The 17,981-nt window shown below is 35.0% G+C and overlaps 1 protein-coding gene across 2 annotated transcripts; it reads right to left on the reverse strand.

Moving 5' to 3' along the window:
* Positions 1-646: 646 nt before the first annotated feature.
* On the reverse strand, positions 647-17,677 carry LOC134694010 (uncharacterized). Of its 2 annotated transcripts, XM_063555007.1 has the most exons (8): positions 17,565-17,614; positions 16,470-16,497; positions 16,245-16,386; positions 15,600-15,751; positions 13,003-13,060; positions 3,833-3,897; positions 3,104-3,197; positions 647-825 (listed from the first exon to the last, which is right to left on the reverse strand). In XM_063555007.1, the coding sequence occupies exons 2-8, from the start codon at positions 16,476-16,478 to the stop codon at positions 689-691; spliced, it is 657 nt and encodes a 218-aa protein (XP_063411077.1). In that variant the 5' UTR covers positions 16,479-16,497; positions 17,565-17,614; the 3' UTR covers positions 647-688. The 2 variants fall into 2 exon arrangements, with proteins under 2 accessions (XP_063411077.1, XP_063411076.1); XM_063555006.1 differs by lacking the exons at positions 647-825; positions 3,104-3,197; positions 3,833-3,897 and adding exons at positions 9,137-9,282; positions 12,233-12,326 and having other exon boundaries at positions 12,938-13,060; positions 16,470-16,522; positions 17,565-17,677.
* Positions 17,678-17,981: the final 304 nt, after the last annotated feature.

Genomic DNA, 17,981 nt, shown 5'->3' on the forward strand with positions numbered 1-17,981 from the left:
GATCACTCAGGACCCCTCCAACCCCCCTCATGATGATTACGCGGACATTATCGAGGGCGGGAAAATATGAATGCCTATTCAAATCCAATCTATTAGAAAAATTAGAAAATATATATGTCTCTGTAAAAATCAAATTATTACAGAAGAGTGACCACCATGCACTTGCAGTGGCGGATCCAGAAATTTTCCTTTAGACTTGCACTGCACTAGTACTATTATTATTATAGTAGAATAGAATGACATACAAATGGAAGAAAATTATATATACAATTATGTAACTATATAACACTGAACAAACCAGAGTAAACTGATTTATATCGCTACAATATAAAAGTTTATATTACGATGAAGTTGAATTTCCTGTCATTTATTTATCAACACGCACTAACTTGTCTTAGGAAAAAAATATATCCGTACATTAACCTCACTTTCAGGTATACAGATGTGATTTTTTTCTGAGACAAGTGCTTGTGACCTGTCACCATCGACAAGTCATTGAAGTCATCCGATGTTCAGTATTTCAGTTCTTTGATTCATAAGTAGCCAAGGCATTTCCCCTTACCCATATACACCCCTCAGGCCATCGATGTGAAATTAACCACTAGAAAGGTAGAGCTCACATTATGTGTGAATAAATAAAAGCATCTATGTTTACTTTATTTAATGTTTAATCATGATACTTTTTATGTTACTCTTTCTGAACAGTATATTCTCCACGATGACAACATCTATGTTTATGTTTATCGGTACTAGTGTCTATTTTGATGGAGCTCTGTCTTAGTATAGATCGTCGCTGCGTTTTATCACCTGACAATATCGACTTGGCTGAAAAAGAAAATTATTGATTCATTAATTCATTTATTCATTTGTTCATTTATTCAATTTATTCAATGATCAGCTAGCTCTTATTACATATCACTGCATTGTGACGTCACATACGTTGGCCAACCTAAAAATGTCAAGTCATCTTCTGGTTTGCTGGTGAAAAAATTGAAAGAAACCCTTTTTTCGATATCATTCAAAACACACAAATCATTCGGACAATAAAGCCAATTGTATAAATTTGTTTGTGAAGAAAGTCAGCTTCATCGCAATAGTCTGAAAAAAAAAGTGTTATATAAACCTATTTTGTATATAGTTGAAGCAAACACATGAAAAAGAAATGCTTATAGCTCTTCGTTTTTAACTTTTAAAATTAGTATATCATGTATAATGTATTGTCTAGTTTTTGTGCTTTTTCACATTTCAAAAGAGGTGTGAAAAGAAATTATATCTTGTCACTAGTGAAATATCTGATCTTAGAAAATTTGATTATGACGTTTAATTTCCTTGAATTTTCTGAATTTTATATCCTTTGTGAAGTCATGAAACAAAGAGACCATGCCCAAAGCCGTCACATGTAAAGAACACAGCTTTCTGCAAATGTGTGACAAGGAAGTTTAAACATCATTAGAGAGTCCACCACTATATATACGTGTATTTTAGGATATTTGTCCACTCTCAACAGTTAACAGTTATCAAAGGTACCAGGATTATAATTTAATACGCCAGACGCGCGTTTTGTCTACAGAAGACACGCCAATGACGCTCATATCAAAATAGTTATAATAGGAATTTAACTTATGTCATTGGACAAGTGTATATGCAAAGTATGTCTGGTAGAGATTTTAATTTAAGGAATTTATGAGATTTTAAGACTTATTAAATTTGGCATTATCGAATTTCTATTATCAAAAAGAGGTGGCAAAGTTGCCTATAAACTTTCCACACATGTATTTCTCAATTTTGAATTGATATCATTGTCTTGCATGCTGAAAATGGTTTTAGGGAGTTTTAAAGCTGGTAGAACAACCATTTTCCAGTTTAAATTCACAAACGCTAAAGAATATACACTGTGGATGAGCCTTACATATTCCTTAATCCTTAATCAAGTTAGCCCTAAAATACATACCCTTAAGTTTTACTTTCTTATTTGGTATCTTGAATTATATCTTTAGTTTTAAACAAAAAAATTAAGTTAGTAAACAGCTGTAAAAATGACAAAAAAAGGAGAGATCCGTTAGTGCCAAAAATGCGTCCTTTTGCGCCACAATTTTTTTTTCTACCATGCTACGTTTGCGCCACCTGTTTTAAAATTACATGGTATCATTTGCACCAAAAATAAAACATATGATTGCGCCAACTAGAAAAAAAATACTTCGCCCCTCTTTTATTCGGACTTGGAACCGGCAGTTTACACAGCAAATGTTTCTTTTTCTGGAACATACTTTCTTTTTACTGGTGTTGCATGGGTATTTCCCAATTTAGTGCATGTAGCAGCTTGTAACTTCACTTAATTGTCCGAAAAGACTAAAATTGATGGTGAATGCATAAAACAGTTCATAATAGTTCCTGTGGATTAATTCTGCTCCATTACTGGTACGTCTTGTGAAAAATGCTTTCAGCCAATATGTGGCTAAAACATAACCAGCAAAAGCTCCTATTTTCTTCTCTTTTGACATATCTTGTTATAAATATTCAGCAAAGCAATACTTGTTTTATTCTCTTTCTGTACATTGATTGTCTAATGCATTTCAAGTCATTTCTCTCCAGATGCTCATCTTCATGGTTAAATATCTACGAACATATGATACTTTTTAAGCCAAAAATAAGAATAAATATTAATCATTTATATTTATGATAGATATGTGAACAGGTAAATTGGCGCAAATGAGTTCCGAATATTGGCGGAATTGATACAATTGTAAATCAAAATTTGGCGAAAATGATACCCCTGAAAAAGAGTAATTGGCTCAAAGGACTGCTGCCAAACAAAATAAAATCAGTGAATACCATTAATCACTGAAACAACCAATAAGACATTTCCCCAAAACCATACTCGCAAATGGTGTCGAGGGAGAGCCGAAAATTCAGTCCCTTAAATTTTCATCCCGGAACGGGAATCGAACCAGGAACCTTTGTGTTAGTAGTCCGATGCACTAACCACTACACAACGGCTCTCTTATCAACCATTTTTTTTCCACAAAAGGAGGGACCAGAACCCCCTTGATCCGCCTGTTGACCCCGTTGTCTAGACCTTATATAGTTAATTCCACGCACTTACCAATATCCGTAAACAACCTTTGAACATTATCTCCTGTTTTGGCTGACACTTCCATGAAGTAAATTTTCTCTTCATCACAGAAACTTTCAACTTCCTGGAAATAAAGCACAAGGTCATGTTTTTCTCTGACGTCTTTACACTAAATCCATCAGATGCTGGATGTGTACTGATTGATAATTAAGTTTTAGATACATAGTTTTGTATTAGTTTTTATTGGCTTTGAACTAGCTGTCAGTAACTGCGAGTACTCTCAGATCTGTACTTAGTGTCTTTTTGTTGTGGGGATGCTCAATGTTTAAGGCAGAAGGTGACCTGTAGTTGTTAATCTTTGTGATGTGGTCTATCTCTTGTGAAGAGTTGTCTTATTGGCAATCATACCACATATTCATTTTATAGCTATCTTCTTCTAAAAAATAACTTTGCGATATAATCACTTTTCTATCTGCTGTTTTCATTCTATCTTTAAAAATATATTTGAACCTGTGACTCCTTCTAAACCAATCAAATTAGTTAATACACATAATTATAATATCATGGAGTATGAATATTGAATACTCCGTGCCTTGTTTATCCTATTAAAATCTTAGGAAAATTATGTTAACTTAATGCTATAACAAATCAGCATTTGTCCGTTTTACTTTATATTTTACGTTTTTCTTCACATGCGCATTCGGATCCAACATTACATTGTCAATCCGCAGTGCAGAACTAATCATATTATTTTCTAACCTTTTCCGAAACTTCCCGACTTGCTTCGAGGTCTAGTTTATTGCCAATAATTGCTATTTTTAGTCCTTGGGGTCCATTGTCACGTCCAGAAAATTCACACCTTTAAATGACGCCTTTAAATAAAAGCATGGAATGATAAGTGGGAAATTTTCTATTGCATGTACAGCAAGAATTTAGTTAGCTAGCTTGCTTTGTTTGTATATTATACAAATATAGCCTTTGTATGAGGTCGATACAAGGATATATTGACCTGAAAGAAGTATATTGACTGAGGACGAAGCTTCCGCGCTTCATACAAAATGTACTTCGGTCAACGCTTTTACCACCCAATAAATTTACAAAAAGAAGCATTCAATTCTTAAGTACAAAGCTTGGGTAAACGTTTATACAAACAAGGCAAGCCAGTCTACCAAAGTTTTACTCTACACGCTGTAGGGAATTAGCTGTAAGTCTTTACAATTTTCTATTGTTAATCACAAAAATACCGTGTCAAATTATATCATTGAAATTTCTTTATGTAATTATTAATTGTTTCTACGATATGTCACGTGAACGAGTTCTTTTTTCTATAATTCAACGTTTCTAAAAAAAAAAACACTAGTGTAGAGTTCATGAGAGTCCTTCAGTGCCTATCCGCTAACGGTGGGGTCATTTAGTTTGACCCTTGTCCGTATGGTCAATATTTTTTCTGTTCTCCAGTTATAGTTTGCCTCTAACAAATGTTATCAAACTTTTACACAATCCATTTTTATGCCCCATTTATGGGCATTATGTTTACTGGTCTGTGAGTCCGTCCGTTCGTCCGTCCGTCTGTCCCTCTTCAGTTTAAAGTTTTTTGGTCGAGGTAGTTTTTGATGAAGTTGAAGTCCAATCAAATTGAAACTTTGTAACAATGTTCCCTATGATATAATCGTTCTAATTTTAATGCCAAATTAGAGACCCCCCTTTTCATGGTCCACTGAACATAGAAAATGATAGTGCGGATTGGGCATTAAAAATTGAAAAATGCGAAAATATTTGACAAAAAACAACATTGATCAAGAAATATTTGTTAATTTATGTTTTGACAAAAATTATTCACATAAATTTATTTTAAAAACATTTACCAGGCATGCGCCGGAAAGTAAACCTCAGTACGTTGATGGTTTTCTGTAACAAAATAAGAAGAGTAACTAAGGTGACATGTCTTCCTGACATTCATCTAATCACCATCTTGATGGTGAAGTTGAAGTCGACTATTAATGTTTCAAAAAGCGGTTGTCACAATATTTTTATCGACAGGTGTGACAAATTATCTCATTCTTCACTATCATGCATCTATCTGACGGCCATAAGCCAGCTTTACATCTACGACATTGAATTTACCCTTGTGGTAGAGACGAAGAAATTGAACGCGCATCCCTGTGGTAGTGACTACGATTTTGAACGTATCCCTATGCCCTAGGGCCTGACCGGTCGAAGCAGTCCATTCTATTATTCAAAGTAAGCTATGTCTTAATAGTCACGTGTATTTCGATATTTAGGTCATTCGTTTCTCCTCTAATAGGCGGTAACAAAACACACTGACTATATACCCTTTGCTCCTCTATTAATTACGATATTGAACGCACCCCTGTGGCAGAGACGATGATATTGAACGAACCCCTGTGGTAGACTACTATTTTGAACTCACCCCTGTGGTAAATACGATTTTGAACGCACCCCTGTGGTAAGACTACAATTTCGAACGCACCCCAGTGGTAGAGACTACATTTTTGAAGCACCCCTATGGTAGAGACTACGATTTTGAACGCACCCCTATGGTAGAGACTACGATTTTGAACGCACCCCAGAGGTAAAGACTACGTTTTTGAAGGCACCCCTGTGGTAGAGACTACGATTTTGAACGCACCCCTATGATAGAGACTACGATTTTGAACGCACCCCAGTGGTAGAGACTACGTTTTTGAATGCAACCTTGTGGCAGTGACATTTTAAGTACACCCCTTGCAGTTCTATCCTCACTTGAGACATATCAGAATGCGACTTTTAAAAAATACGACGGAAGCCACTAACTGATATTGACGGAACTAATGTTTTTGATGTGTTACATTGGACCATAAGACAATACGTACTTATAGCCGAAAAATTAAAAAAAACAACCCGTGTTACTCATGATCACTGACGATATAAATGATTTTTATACAATATCAAAATAAGTTTTTCAAGGTCAGCGTCGTCGTTGTCGAAAGTGTATACGTGTATAGTATATGGTGTACTACGATATGCTGTATTTAGATTTTGGATAATATCACAATCTTAATCAAAATTCAGAACTGTATTAAGCTTGAATGTAATGTCCATACTTTAACCAAGTTAACTGATCGGGGTTTTGACTTCTGCGGTCGTATCAACCTGCGTCTTGCAGAACATTTTACTATACGCAACTTCGTTGCGTGGGGTGCAACGAAGTTTCGGAGGGTATAATGTTTTGACCTGTCTGTCTGTCCGTCCGTCAGTCTATCAGTCCCTTTTCTCGTCATCGAAACTCCTCTCAAACCACACAACAGAATTTCATGAATCTTTGTAGATAATAAGGAAATACTATGTTGATGTGCATATCGACAGGAAATTATGATTCAATTTTGTTTTTTCTTATATAATTTGTTTTTCTAACGCTATTGTATCTCTCCAATGACAATGTTGGGACGTAGGGTATGTGAGCGCGCTCACTTAAGTTCTTTAATTTAACATAGATAAGTTTTCGCTTCGGAGTAAATATATAACAATTACGTTTTCTTAAATGACGCATCCTTTTCAAGATCCTGGAGTTAGAAAAAAGTTCTAAAATACACAGCTAGCCTATACAAATGATAAACAAAGCTTTGAAGATCCATTGGTTGCCGTCGGCTGTTTTTCTGCTGTTTGGTCGTGGGTTGTTGTCGATTTGAAACATTCCATATTTCCATTTTAAATTTTATTTAAATATTTTCAGATAAACGAAGTGGTCATTATCATCCAAAGAGACGACCTTCGTTGATGAAATTTGGTTTAGAGCCTTTTGAGGTTGAAAATTTGATAACTTCAAAAGTGAAATGCTTTTTGGATGAACCAAATATGAAAGTTATTAAACATGTGGTAAAGCAAACTGTTCTACGAGAAAAAATTACAGGTCAAGGCAAACTTGATAAAAGAAGATCGTCTATTTATAGACTTTTTGAGAAAAGCTTGATTCCTAACGAATTGGACAGTCCGAACAAGCTAAAAACCGATACATCAAACCGACCAGGAGTTATGCGGTTTGACAATCATTTCAAAAAGGATTACCATAAAGCTCAAGAGACATTTTTCCGGTCATTAGACGCCTTATATCTGCTAGCGCTACCAGCAGACATCACGGTAGAAGGCGGATATTTGAAAAGAAACGCATGCATGATAACAACAGCAGAATTTTGTGACGTAGTTGATGACGTTACCGAGATGTTTGTGAAGAGATATTCACATGAGCTGATACTGGTAGAAAATATCCATATGCAAGCTGTTTATGAATCATGTGAAAGGATATGCATAGAGAGACTTCTAATGGACATGGCTATTCCGAATGATATGCTGGATTCTAAAAATTATGAACGTTGGAGAACCCACGTTTTAGTGTTTTCTAGTTTTGCTGCTTTATTGTACGTGTATTTAGAAAATATTTGGGGCCTTGTCAAGAAATAAATCATGAATCTTTTATTATGCAGATACATGTATGTTAGAAAACAAGATATTAATTCTTTGTTGAAAAAAATACATATTAAATTGTTTTTCAATATTAATGTTTCAATTAAACTTTGTTCAACTCATTCGTGTTTCATGTCTTTTTAAGCATTGCAAAAAAATATGTCCATGTTATTAAATAAATATTTCGCTGTTATTAGTACGACGGATCCCGGATGCCACATGTGGAGCAGGATCTTCTCACCATTCTGGAGCACCTGATATCACTCCTAGTTTTGTCTGGGGTTCGTGTTGCTCAGTTTTCTATGTTGTGTTTTGTGTACTATTATTTGTCTCTTTGTTTTTGTCTCTTTTAGCCATGGCGTTGTCAGTTAGTTTTCGATCTGTGAGTTTAACTGTTCCTCTGTTATCTTTGGGCACCTTTCACTCCTTAATTTTCAACAATACTATTTGTTGTACAACCGTTTTCTATGTCTCCTTGTGGACAGAAAAGGTTGTTACTCGCAATCATAATTTAATCCCGTTGGTCATACCCTAAACTGAAAACAAATGTCAATGAATTGGCAATGGATCGTTGTTAGCCAATCCCAACGTTTTGGTATACATTTTGAAAAAAAGGCATTCCGATTTTAAATAAAAAGGTTCAAGTTTTTGTAGCTTAACTCTTTTAACTTTACCATTTTACATCTGATGACAGTGACGGCCTAGATTTCCATTACGTAACTTTCGTGTTGAGATTGTAACCGATCTATAAACATGATAGAGGGGAGTTAGGACCTTTATCGAGATTCCGGGATCGGGTATTTTTAAGCGCGGAATCACGGAATTGCCCCATTCGGTATCCGGGAATTCTTGATTCGAATTTCGGGATGTAAATTTATTTAAATTCGGGACCTCGGGATTTCATGTTTTTAAGCACGGGATTTCGGGATCACTCAGGACCCCTCCAACCCCCCTCATGATGATTACGCGGACATTATCGAGGGCGGGAAAATATGAATGCCTATTCAAATCCAATCTATTAGAAAAATTAGAAAATATATATGTCTCTGTAGAAATCAAATTATTACAGAAGAGTGACCACCATGCACTAGCTTGCAGTGGCGGATCCAGAAATTTTCCTTTAGACTTGCACTGCACTAGTACTATTATTATTATAGTAGAATAGAATGACATACAAATGGAAGAAAATTATATATACAATCATGTAACTATATAACACTGAACAAACCAGAGTAAACTGATTTATATCGCTACAATATAAAAGTTTATATTACGATGAAGTTGAATTTCCTGTCATTTATTTATCAACACGCACTAACTTGTCTTAGGAAAAAAATATATCCGTACATTAACCTCACTTTCAGGTATACAGATGTGATTTTTTTCTGAGACAAGTGCTTGTGACCATCGACAAGTCATTGAAGTCATCCGATGTTCAGTATTTCAGTTCTTTGATTCATAAGTAGCCAAGGTATTTCCCCTTACCCATATACACCCCTCAGGCCATCGATGTGAAATTAACCACTAGAAAGGTAGAGCTCACATTATGTGTGAATAAACAAAAGCATCTATGTTTACTTTATTTAATGTTTAATCATGATACTTTTTATGTTACTCTTTCTGAACAGTATATTCTCCACGATGACAACACCTATGTTTATGTTTATCGGTACTAGTGTCTATTTTGATGGAGTTCTGTCTTAGTATAGATCGTCGCTGCGTTTTATCACCTGACAATATCGACTTGGCTGAAAAATAAAATTATTGATTCATTTATTCATTTATTTAATTTATTCAATGATCAGCATTGGCCAACCTAAAAATATCAAGTCATCTTCTGCTTTGCTGGTGAAAAAATAAAAAGAAAACCTTTTTTCGATATCATTCAAAACACACAAATCATTAGGACAATAAAGCCAATTGTATAAATTTGTTTGTGAAGAAAGTCAGCTTCATCGCAATAGTCTGAAAAAAGAAGTGTTATATAAACCTATTCTGTATATAGTTGAAGCAAACACATGAAAAAGAAATGCTTATAGATCCTTATAGCTCTTCGTTTGAACTTTTAAAATTAGTATATCATGTATAATGTATTGTCTAGTTTTTGTGCTTTTTCACATTTCAAAAGCGGTGTGAAAAGAAATTATAAACTTTAACTTTATTGAAAAGCACTTTACGCTCATATGGACCAATGGCTTAAAACATTATACATTATATCTTGTCACTAGTGAAATATCTGATCTTAGAAAATTTGATTATGACGTTTAATTTCCTTGAATTTTCTGAATTTTATATCTTTAGTGAAGTCATGAAAAAAAGAGACCATGCCCAAAGCCGTCACATGTAAAGAACACAGCTTTCTGCAAATGTGTGACAAGGATGTTTAAACATCATTAGAGAGCCCACCACTATATATACGTGTATTTTAGGATATTTGTCCACTCTCAACAGTTAACGGTTATCAAAGGTACCAGGATTATAATTTAATACGCCAGACGCGCGTTTTGTCTACAGAAGACACGCCAATGACGCTCATATCAAAATAGTTATAATAGGAATTTAACTTATGTCATTGGGCAAGTGTATATGCAAAGTATGCCTGGTAGAGATTTTAATTTAAGGAATTTATGAGATTTTAAGACTTATTAAATTTGGCATTATCGAATTTCTATTATCAAAAAGAGGTGGCGAAGTTGCCTATAAACTTTCCACGCATGTATTTCTCAATTTTGAATTGATAGCATTGTCTTGCATGCTGAAAATGATTTTAGGGAGTTTTAAAGCTTTTAGAACAACCATTTTCCAGTTTAAATTCACAAACGCTAAAAAATATACACTGTTGATGAGCCTTGCATATTCCTTAATCCTTAATTAAGTTAGCCTTAAAATACATACCCTTAAGTTTTACTTTCTTATTTGGTATCTTGAATTATATCTTTAGTTTTAATAAAAAAAATCAAGTTAGTAAACAGCTGTAAAAATGACAAAAGAAGGAGAGATCCGTTTGTGCCAAAAATGCGTCCTTTTGCGCCACAATTGTTTTTCTTCCATGCTACGTTTGCGCCACCTGTTTTAAAATTACATGGTATCATTTGCGCCAAAAAAAACATAGTATGATACGATTGCGCCAACTAGAAAAAAATAATACTTCGCTCCTCTTTTGGACTTGGAACCGGCAGTTTACACGGCAAATATTTCTTTTTCTGGAACATACTTTCTTCTTAATGGTGTTGCATGGGTATTTCCCAATTTAGTGCAAGTAGCAGCTTGTAACTTAACTTAATAGTCCGAAAAGACTAAAATTGATGGTGAATGCATAAAACAGTTCATAATAATTCCTGTGGAATAATTCTGCTCCATTACTGGTACGTGTTGTGAAAAATGCTTTCAGCCAATATGTGGCTAAAACATAATCAGCAAAAGCTTCTATTTTCTTCTCTTTTGGCATATCTTGTTATAAATATTCAGCAAAGCAATACTTTTTTATTCTCTCTCTGTACATTGATTGTCTAATGCATTTTTTGTCATTTATCTTCAGATGTTCATCTTCATGGTTAAATATCAACGAACATATGATACTTTTTAAGCCAAAAATAAGAATAAATATTAATCATTTATATTTATGATAGATACGTGAACAGGTAAATTGGCGCAAATGAGTTCCGAATATTGGCGAAATTGATACAATTGGAAATCAAAATTTGGCGAAAAGGATACCCCTGAAAAAGAGTAATTGGCGCAAAAGGACTGCTGCCAAAAAAAATAAAATCAGTGAATACCATTAATCACTGAAACAACTAATAAATACATTTCCCCAAGACCATACTCGCAAATGGTGTCGAAAGAGAGCCGAAAATTCAGTCCCTGAAATATTCATCCCGGAACGGAAATCGAACCAGGAACCTTTGTGTTTGTAGTCCTATGCACTAAGCACTACACAACGGCTCTCTAATCAACCATTTTTTCCACAAAAGGAGGGACCAGAACCCCCTTGATCCGCATGTGGACCCCGTTGTCCAGACCCTTATATAGTAAAATCCACGCACTTACCAATATCCGTAAACAACCTTTGAACATTATCTCCTGTTTTGGCTGACACTTCCATGAAGTAAATCTTCCTGTGGACCCCCGTATATAAAGTAAATTCCACGCACTTACCAATATCCGTAAACAACCTTTGAACATTATCTCCTGTTTTGGCTGACACTTCCATGAAGTAAATCTTCCTGTGGACCCCCGTATATATAGTAAATTCAACGCACTTACCAATATCCGTAAACAACCTTTGAACATTATCTCCTGTTTTGGCTGACACTTCCATGAAGTAAATCTTCCTGTGGACCCCCGTATATATAGTAAATTCAACGCACTTACCAATATCCGTAAACAACCTTTGAACATTATCTCCTGTTTTGGCTGACACTTCCATGAAGTAAATCTTCCTGTGGACCCCCGTATATATAGTAAATTCCACGCACTTACCAATATCCGTAAACAACCTTTGAACATTATCTCCTGTTTTGGCTGACACTTCCATGAAGTAAATCTTCCTGTGGACCCCCGTATATATAGTAAATTCCACGCACTTACCAATATCCGTAAACAACCTTTGAACATTATCTCCTGTTTTGGCTGACACTTCCATGAAGTAAATCTTCCTGTGGACCCCCGTATATATAGTTAATTCCACGCACTTACCAATATCCGTAAACAACCTTTGAACATTATATCCTGTTTTGGCTGACACTTCCATGAAGTAAATATTCTCTTCATCACAAAAACTTTCAACTTCCTGAAAATATAGCACAAGGTCATGTTTCTCTATGACGTCTTTACACTGAATCCAGCAGATGCTGGATGTGTACAGATTGATAACTTAGTTTTGGCTTCATAGTTTTGTATTAGTTGTCATTGGCTTTGAACTAGCTGTCAGTAACTGTGAGTACTCTCAGATCTGTACTTAAGTGTTTTTGTTGTGGGGATGCTCATTGTTTAAGGCAGACGGTGACCTGTAGTTGTTAATTTCTGTGTTGTGTTGTCTCTTGTGAAGAGTTTCATTGGCAATCATACCAAATCTTCATTTTATAGCTATCTTCTTCTAAAAAATAACTTTGCGAGATAGGTATTCACTTTTCTATCTGCTGTTTTCATTTATCTTTCAAAATATAGTTGAACCTAATAAACATAATAATAATATCATGGAGTATAAATATTGAATATTCAGTGTCTGGTGTATCCTATTAAAATCTCAGGAAAAGTATATTACCTTACTGTTATAACAAATCAGCGATGATTTGTCCGTCTTACTTTCTAAAGATATTTTACGTTTTTTTAAGATGCGCATTCGGATTCACTATTACATTGTCAATCCGCAGTGCTGAAATTATCATATTATTTTCTTACCTTTTCTGAAACTTCTCGACTTGCTTCGAGGTCCAGTTTATTGCCAACAACTGCTATTTTTAGACCCTGTGGTCCGTTGTCTCGTAAGAAACCAAGCCAGAAATGCACACCTTTAAATGACGCCTATAAATAAAAGCATAGATTAATTACAGCTCACTTCCTCATACATGTACAGCAAGACTTTGGTTAGCGAGCTTGCTTTGATTGTATATTGTACAATAGTAATTTAGATAACGTCCAATTGAATTTAACTAATATTTACATGTTTAAGTTTGCCTATATTTATCTTTTGAAGATGTCAATCTTGAGTACAAAGCTTGAGTAAACGTTTATACAAACAAGGCAAACCAGTCTACCAATGTTTTACTCTACACGCTTTCGGAAATTAACTGTAAGTCTTTACAACTTTCTATTGTTAATTACAGATACACCGAGTCAAATAATACTATTGAAATTTCTTTATGTAATCAGTAATCGTTTCTACGATATGTCACGTGAACGAGTTCATTTATTGGCATTATGTTTTTTGGTCTGTGTGTCCGTTCGTCCGTCCGTCTGTCCCGCTTCAGGTTAAAGTTTTTGGTCGAGGTAGTTTTTGATGAAGTTGAAGTCCAATCAACTTAAAACTTAGTAAACATGTCTCCTATGATATGATCTTTTTAATCTTAATGCCAAATTAGAGATTTTACCCCATTTTCACGATCCACTGAACATAGAAAATGATATTGCGGATCTGGCATCTGTGCACTATGGACACATTCTTGTTGTCTATAATTCAACATTTTTAAATAAAAGGAACAACACAGGTAACCACTATAGTGTAGAGTTCATGAGGGTCCTTCAATGCCTATTCGCTAGCGGAGGGGTCATTCAGTTTGACCCTTTGAATGTCCGTCTGTCCGTACGTCCGTATGTACATGTACGTCAACAAATGTTTTCTGTTCTCCAGTTATAGTTTGCCTCAATCAAGTGTTATGAAACTTATACACAATCCATTGTTTTGTTTTATTTCTTTTATGTTAATCTCTTTCATCTTTATCTTTTCCTATTTTATATTTTCTTGTGTGTTTTTTTATCCGTTATTCTTGTATATATTGATGACATGACAAATTGCATTGATAGTGCTCTCATGTGTACAAGTCAGCATTGCCAGAATTTTATGAAACTTATAGTAGAGGTTTATATCAGCAATATGACAAAGACACTTTTTAGATTGGGGTCTCATTGGGGATTCTGATCCCGGATCCCGCTTACTGTTTTGTCAGATTCTTGTATCCCGCTTACACTATGTACGTGAGCAATTCTCATTTTTGTAATATCCCGTGTCCCGCTAAACTTCATTTCCCGTTTTCACGGCACAATAATTTGACTTTCACGTGTCACGCTTACAAAAAATCAACAATCCCGCGTCACGCTTAGATCCCAATGAGACCCGCTTAGAATAAGTGATGATCAAACATATTGTGTAAAAATAGTTATGATCCTTGTAAATATCAATTATAATGTTAATTACATTGCATTTGCTTTGAAGCCTTGGTTTCTCTACGATATTTTAGCTTCTTTTTTTGTAATTATTGCCCCTGTACCTTGGCTAGATAAAATATATGCTACGCTGGGGACGTTGGAACTCTGTTATTTTACATATTAATAAGCTTTTATTGACAAATTTGTGTAGGCAACCGTACGGATTTCAACATGAGAAAACCCCATACCGTAAAGTCGACTATAAAAGGACCCCGACAAAAAAAATGTAAAACAATTAAAACGAGAAAAAACTAACGGCCTAATTTATAATAATTCAATTCTGAAATGTAAAAAACTAAAACTCGGTAAACCTCGCCGTACTTCTGAAGTTTTAAAATCTAGACTTTCTGTTGTCAGGTCATTAAAGATTGCATATTTTGGCGTTAATATTGATTCACTTATAGGGTCTTTGCATCGGAACTAAACACATTCATTTAAAAACCAGTTGTTGGCATGACACGGGTTATGTTCTTCTCATATATGTTATGATGGTATGATACTACACCCCTAACGGGAAGGATTGTACCTGATATTCATATGATGAAGACATAATCTTTCAATCAGTTCAATTGAAGTCTGGAGCTGGCATGTCAGTTAACTGCTAGTAGTCTGTTGTTATTTAGGTATTACTGTCATTTTGTTTATTTTCTTTGGTTACACCTTCTGACATCAGACTCGGACTTCTCTTGAACTGAATTTTAATGTGCGTATTGTTATGCGTTTTCTTTTCTACATTGGCTAGAGGTATAGGGGGAGGGTTGAGATCTCATAAACATGTTTAACCCCGCCGCATTTTTGCGCCTGTCCCAAGTCAGGAGCCTCTGGCCTTTGTAAGTCTTGTATTATTTTTAATTTTAGTTTCTTGTGTACAATTTGGAGTTTAGTATTGCGTTCATTATCACTGAACTATTATATATATATTTTAGGGGCCAGCTGAAGGACGCCTCCGGGTGCGGGATTTTTTCGCTGCATTGAAGACCTGTTGGTGACCTTCTGCTGTTGTCTGTTCTTCTATGGTCGGGTTGTTGTCTCTTTGACACATTCCCCATTTCCATTCTCAATTTTATTTCCTTTGAAATCGTCACAACTCGGCCGATTCCGTAGCGCCGGATTCACCTGAGGGTTGCTGAAAGCTTACCTTTGATGTGATATCATACACAATGATGGCAGCCTCGGATCCACGGAGGTACATTGGTATAAGACTTCGGTATCGTTCCTGGCCGGCGGTGTCCCAAATCTGGAACGCTATCTTCTCTCCATTGAAATCGAGGGAATTTGCGAAGAAACTAGCTGAAAATGCATCAATTGTTTGTTTATTTTGGTAAGGGTTAATGTGATAAGATGTGGTATGATTGCCAATGAGACAACCCTCCACAAGAGACCAAAATGACACAAAACTTTAAAATCTACAGGTCGCCGTACATCCTTCAACAATGAGCAAAGCCCATACCGCATAGTCAGATATAAAAGGCCCCGAATTGACAATTTAACGATTTCGTTCACAAAGAAAACTACGCTTGTCATTTCATCATATACCCTCAACACACCTATTGCATTAAAGATTGTTAACCGCAAAGGTATAAGAGGCTTTCATCCTTAAGAATTTAAAATCAAAACCCTTTTAATTGCTTTTATTCATTTATATTGTCTGAGACAAGTGCATGTGAAAGAGCTCAAGTCCTATGTTAATTTGTTAAAATAAAGATCCAATGTATTTGATGTATACATACGCTTTCAAAATTATTCGTCAGGAAGAAGGGCGATCACTCGTTTATGACCTTACCTGCAATAGTGCTCTGGTACTTTTCTTTGAACTGATCCCGTGTGAAACGTAGGGCAACCGACGTCTTGCCAACGTTGAAATCTCCTATAATAACTGTTTTTACTCTGTGGACGGAACTTTGTGCTAGTTGATTGCTGAATCGGTCAACCATATCAAAATTGATTGTGTTCTGAAAAAGGTTTATAAGTCGGTAGATGAACTTTGTGCTAGTTGATTGCTGAATCCGTCAACCATATCAAAACTGATTTCTGTACTGAAAAATGTTAATAAGCCGATACCTGAATAAAAGAAAAGACGAATAAATAAATGAAGTGGAATATTGTGCGTGTACATATCTAACTTCTCATTAGTATACTAGTACTATTAAAATTAATTTGGGACGCAATTGCAGCTAGTTCTACGATATACAGTTACTTCATATATATATAAGAAGATGTGGTATTATGCCAATGAGACAACTCACCATCCAAGTCACAATTTGTAGGGTCTTCAACTCGGAACTTTGGCTCACACCGAATTCGAACAGCGAGCTATAAACGGCCCAAAAATTAATAGTGTGATACCATTCAAACGGGAAAACCAACGATCTGATCACAGAATTACAGAAAAAAGGGGTTAATTTTTTGAAGATTAGAGAAAAAAGGGGTGAAAATTAAATATTTACAGAATAACAGACCCCCCCCCCCTTTTCCCCATCCAGACCCTCATAGTGTAACATTACAACATGGAAAATAGCAATTGAAATGGTTAACCCAATTAAAAAAAAAAAAATTTTTTATTTTCTGTTTCTTTGTTGACAGTATTCTGAACCAGTGTAGATCGTCGATACAAAAAGAAGCACTGATAACGCCTAGTAACATTTACTTAAGCTGAGCGAGGGAAATTTACTAAAATATGTTGTGAGAAGTTCCTTTACGGTGATCTGGCGAAATAATAAAACACAAATGTATAATTTTGATCGTGGGAAAAAAATCAACGTTAAATAAATTCTTCTTAATTTCTACTAGCTGAGTAATTGTTACTCTTATGGTCCTTTTTAAGTATTTTTATTTTCTTGCGGACCATACATCTATGGTCGAGGGTTTGGATGGGGTTAAATGATTAAAGAATTATGCCTTTAAAAAATGAAGATTTGAGAATAACGGGCAAAAAAAATAAAAATGAAGATTAGAGAAAAAAGGGGTGAACATTAAATGTTTACAGAATAACAGCCCCCCCCCCCCCCCACATCCAGACCCTCATGGTCTACAAACTAGTAATGAAAAAATAATATAAGGACCTAAGAACTCAGTACAGTTCCGCATCTAAATTTCTACTTACCTGACTTGCGTAGTCTTTTCATAAACAATTGTTAGTACTAGTCTCCATTTTAAATACTTAATAATAATATTTTAAAATTGTTTATTAAAGAAACTTCCCACAACATATTTTACTAAGTTTCCCGAATATATAAATTAACCACGATATCCCTATAATCCGGAACATGGACACGGAAGCAATTCATGTAAATATATTGTCAAGGACGCACCTTCACTTTAATTATTTTCGATCACACTTAAAATTTAATTTGAAATTACTGATTTGTAATTAAAGTATATTTTTTTTAAAGCACGTTTCATTGAAAATGAAACCAAGTCTCCTTTTTTATATAACTGATGAAAGAGGAGAGAAAAGAGGGACGAAAGATACCAGGGGGACTCGGAATCAAGCTCATATATAGAAAATAAACTGACAACG

Source organism: Mytilus trossulus, chromosome 13, assembly GCF_036588685.1.
Source record: "Mytilus trossulus isolate FHL-02 chromosome 13, PNRI_Mtr1.1.1.hap1, whole genome shotgun sequence".
Lineage (NCBI taxonomy): Eukaryota > Metazoa > Mollusca > Bivalvia > Mytilida > Mytilidae > Mytilus > Mytilus trossulus.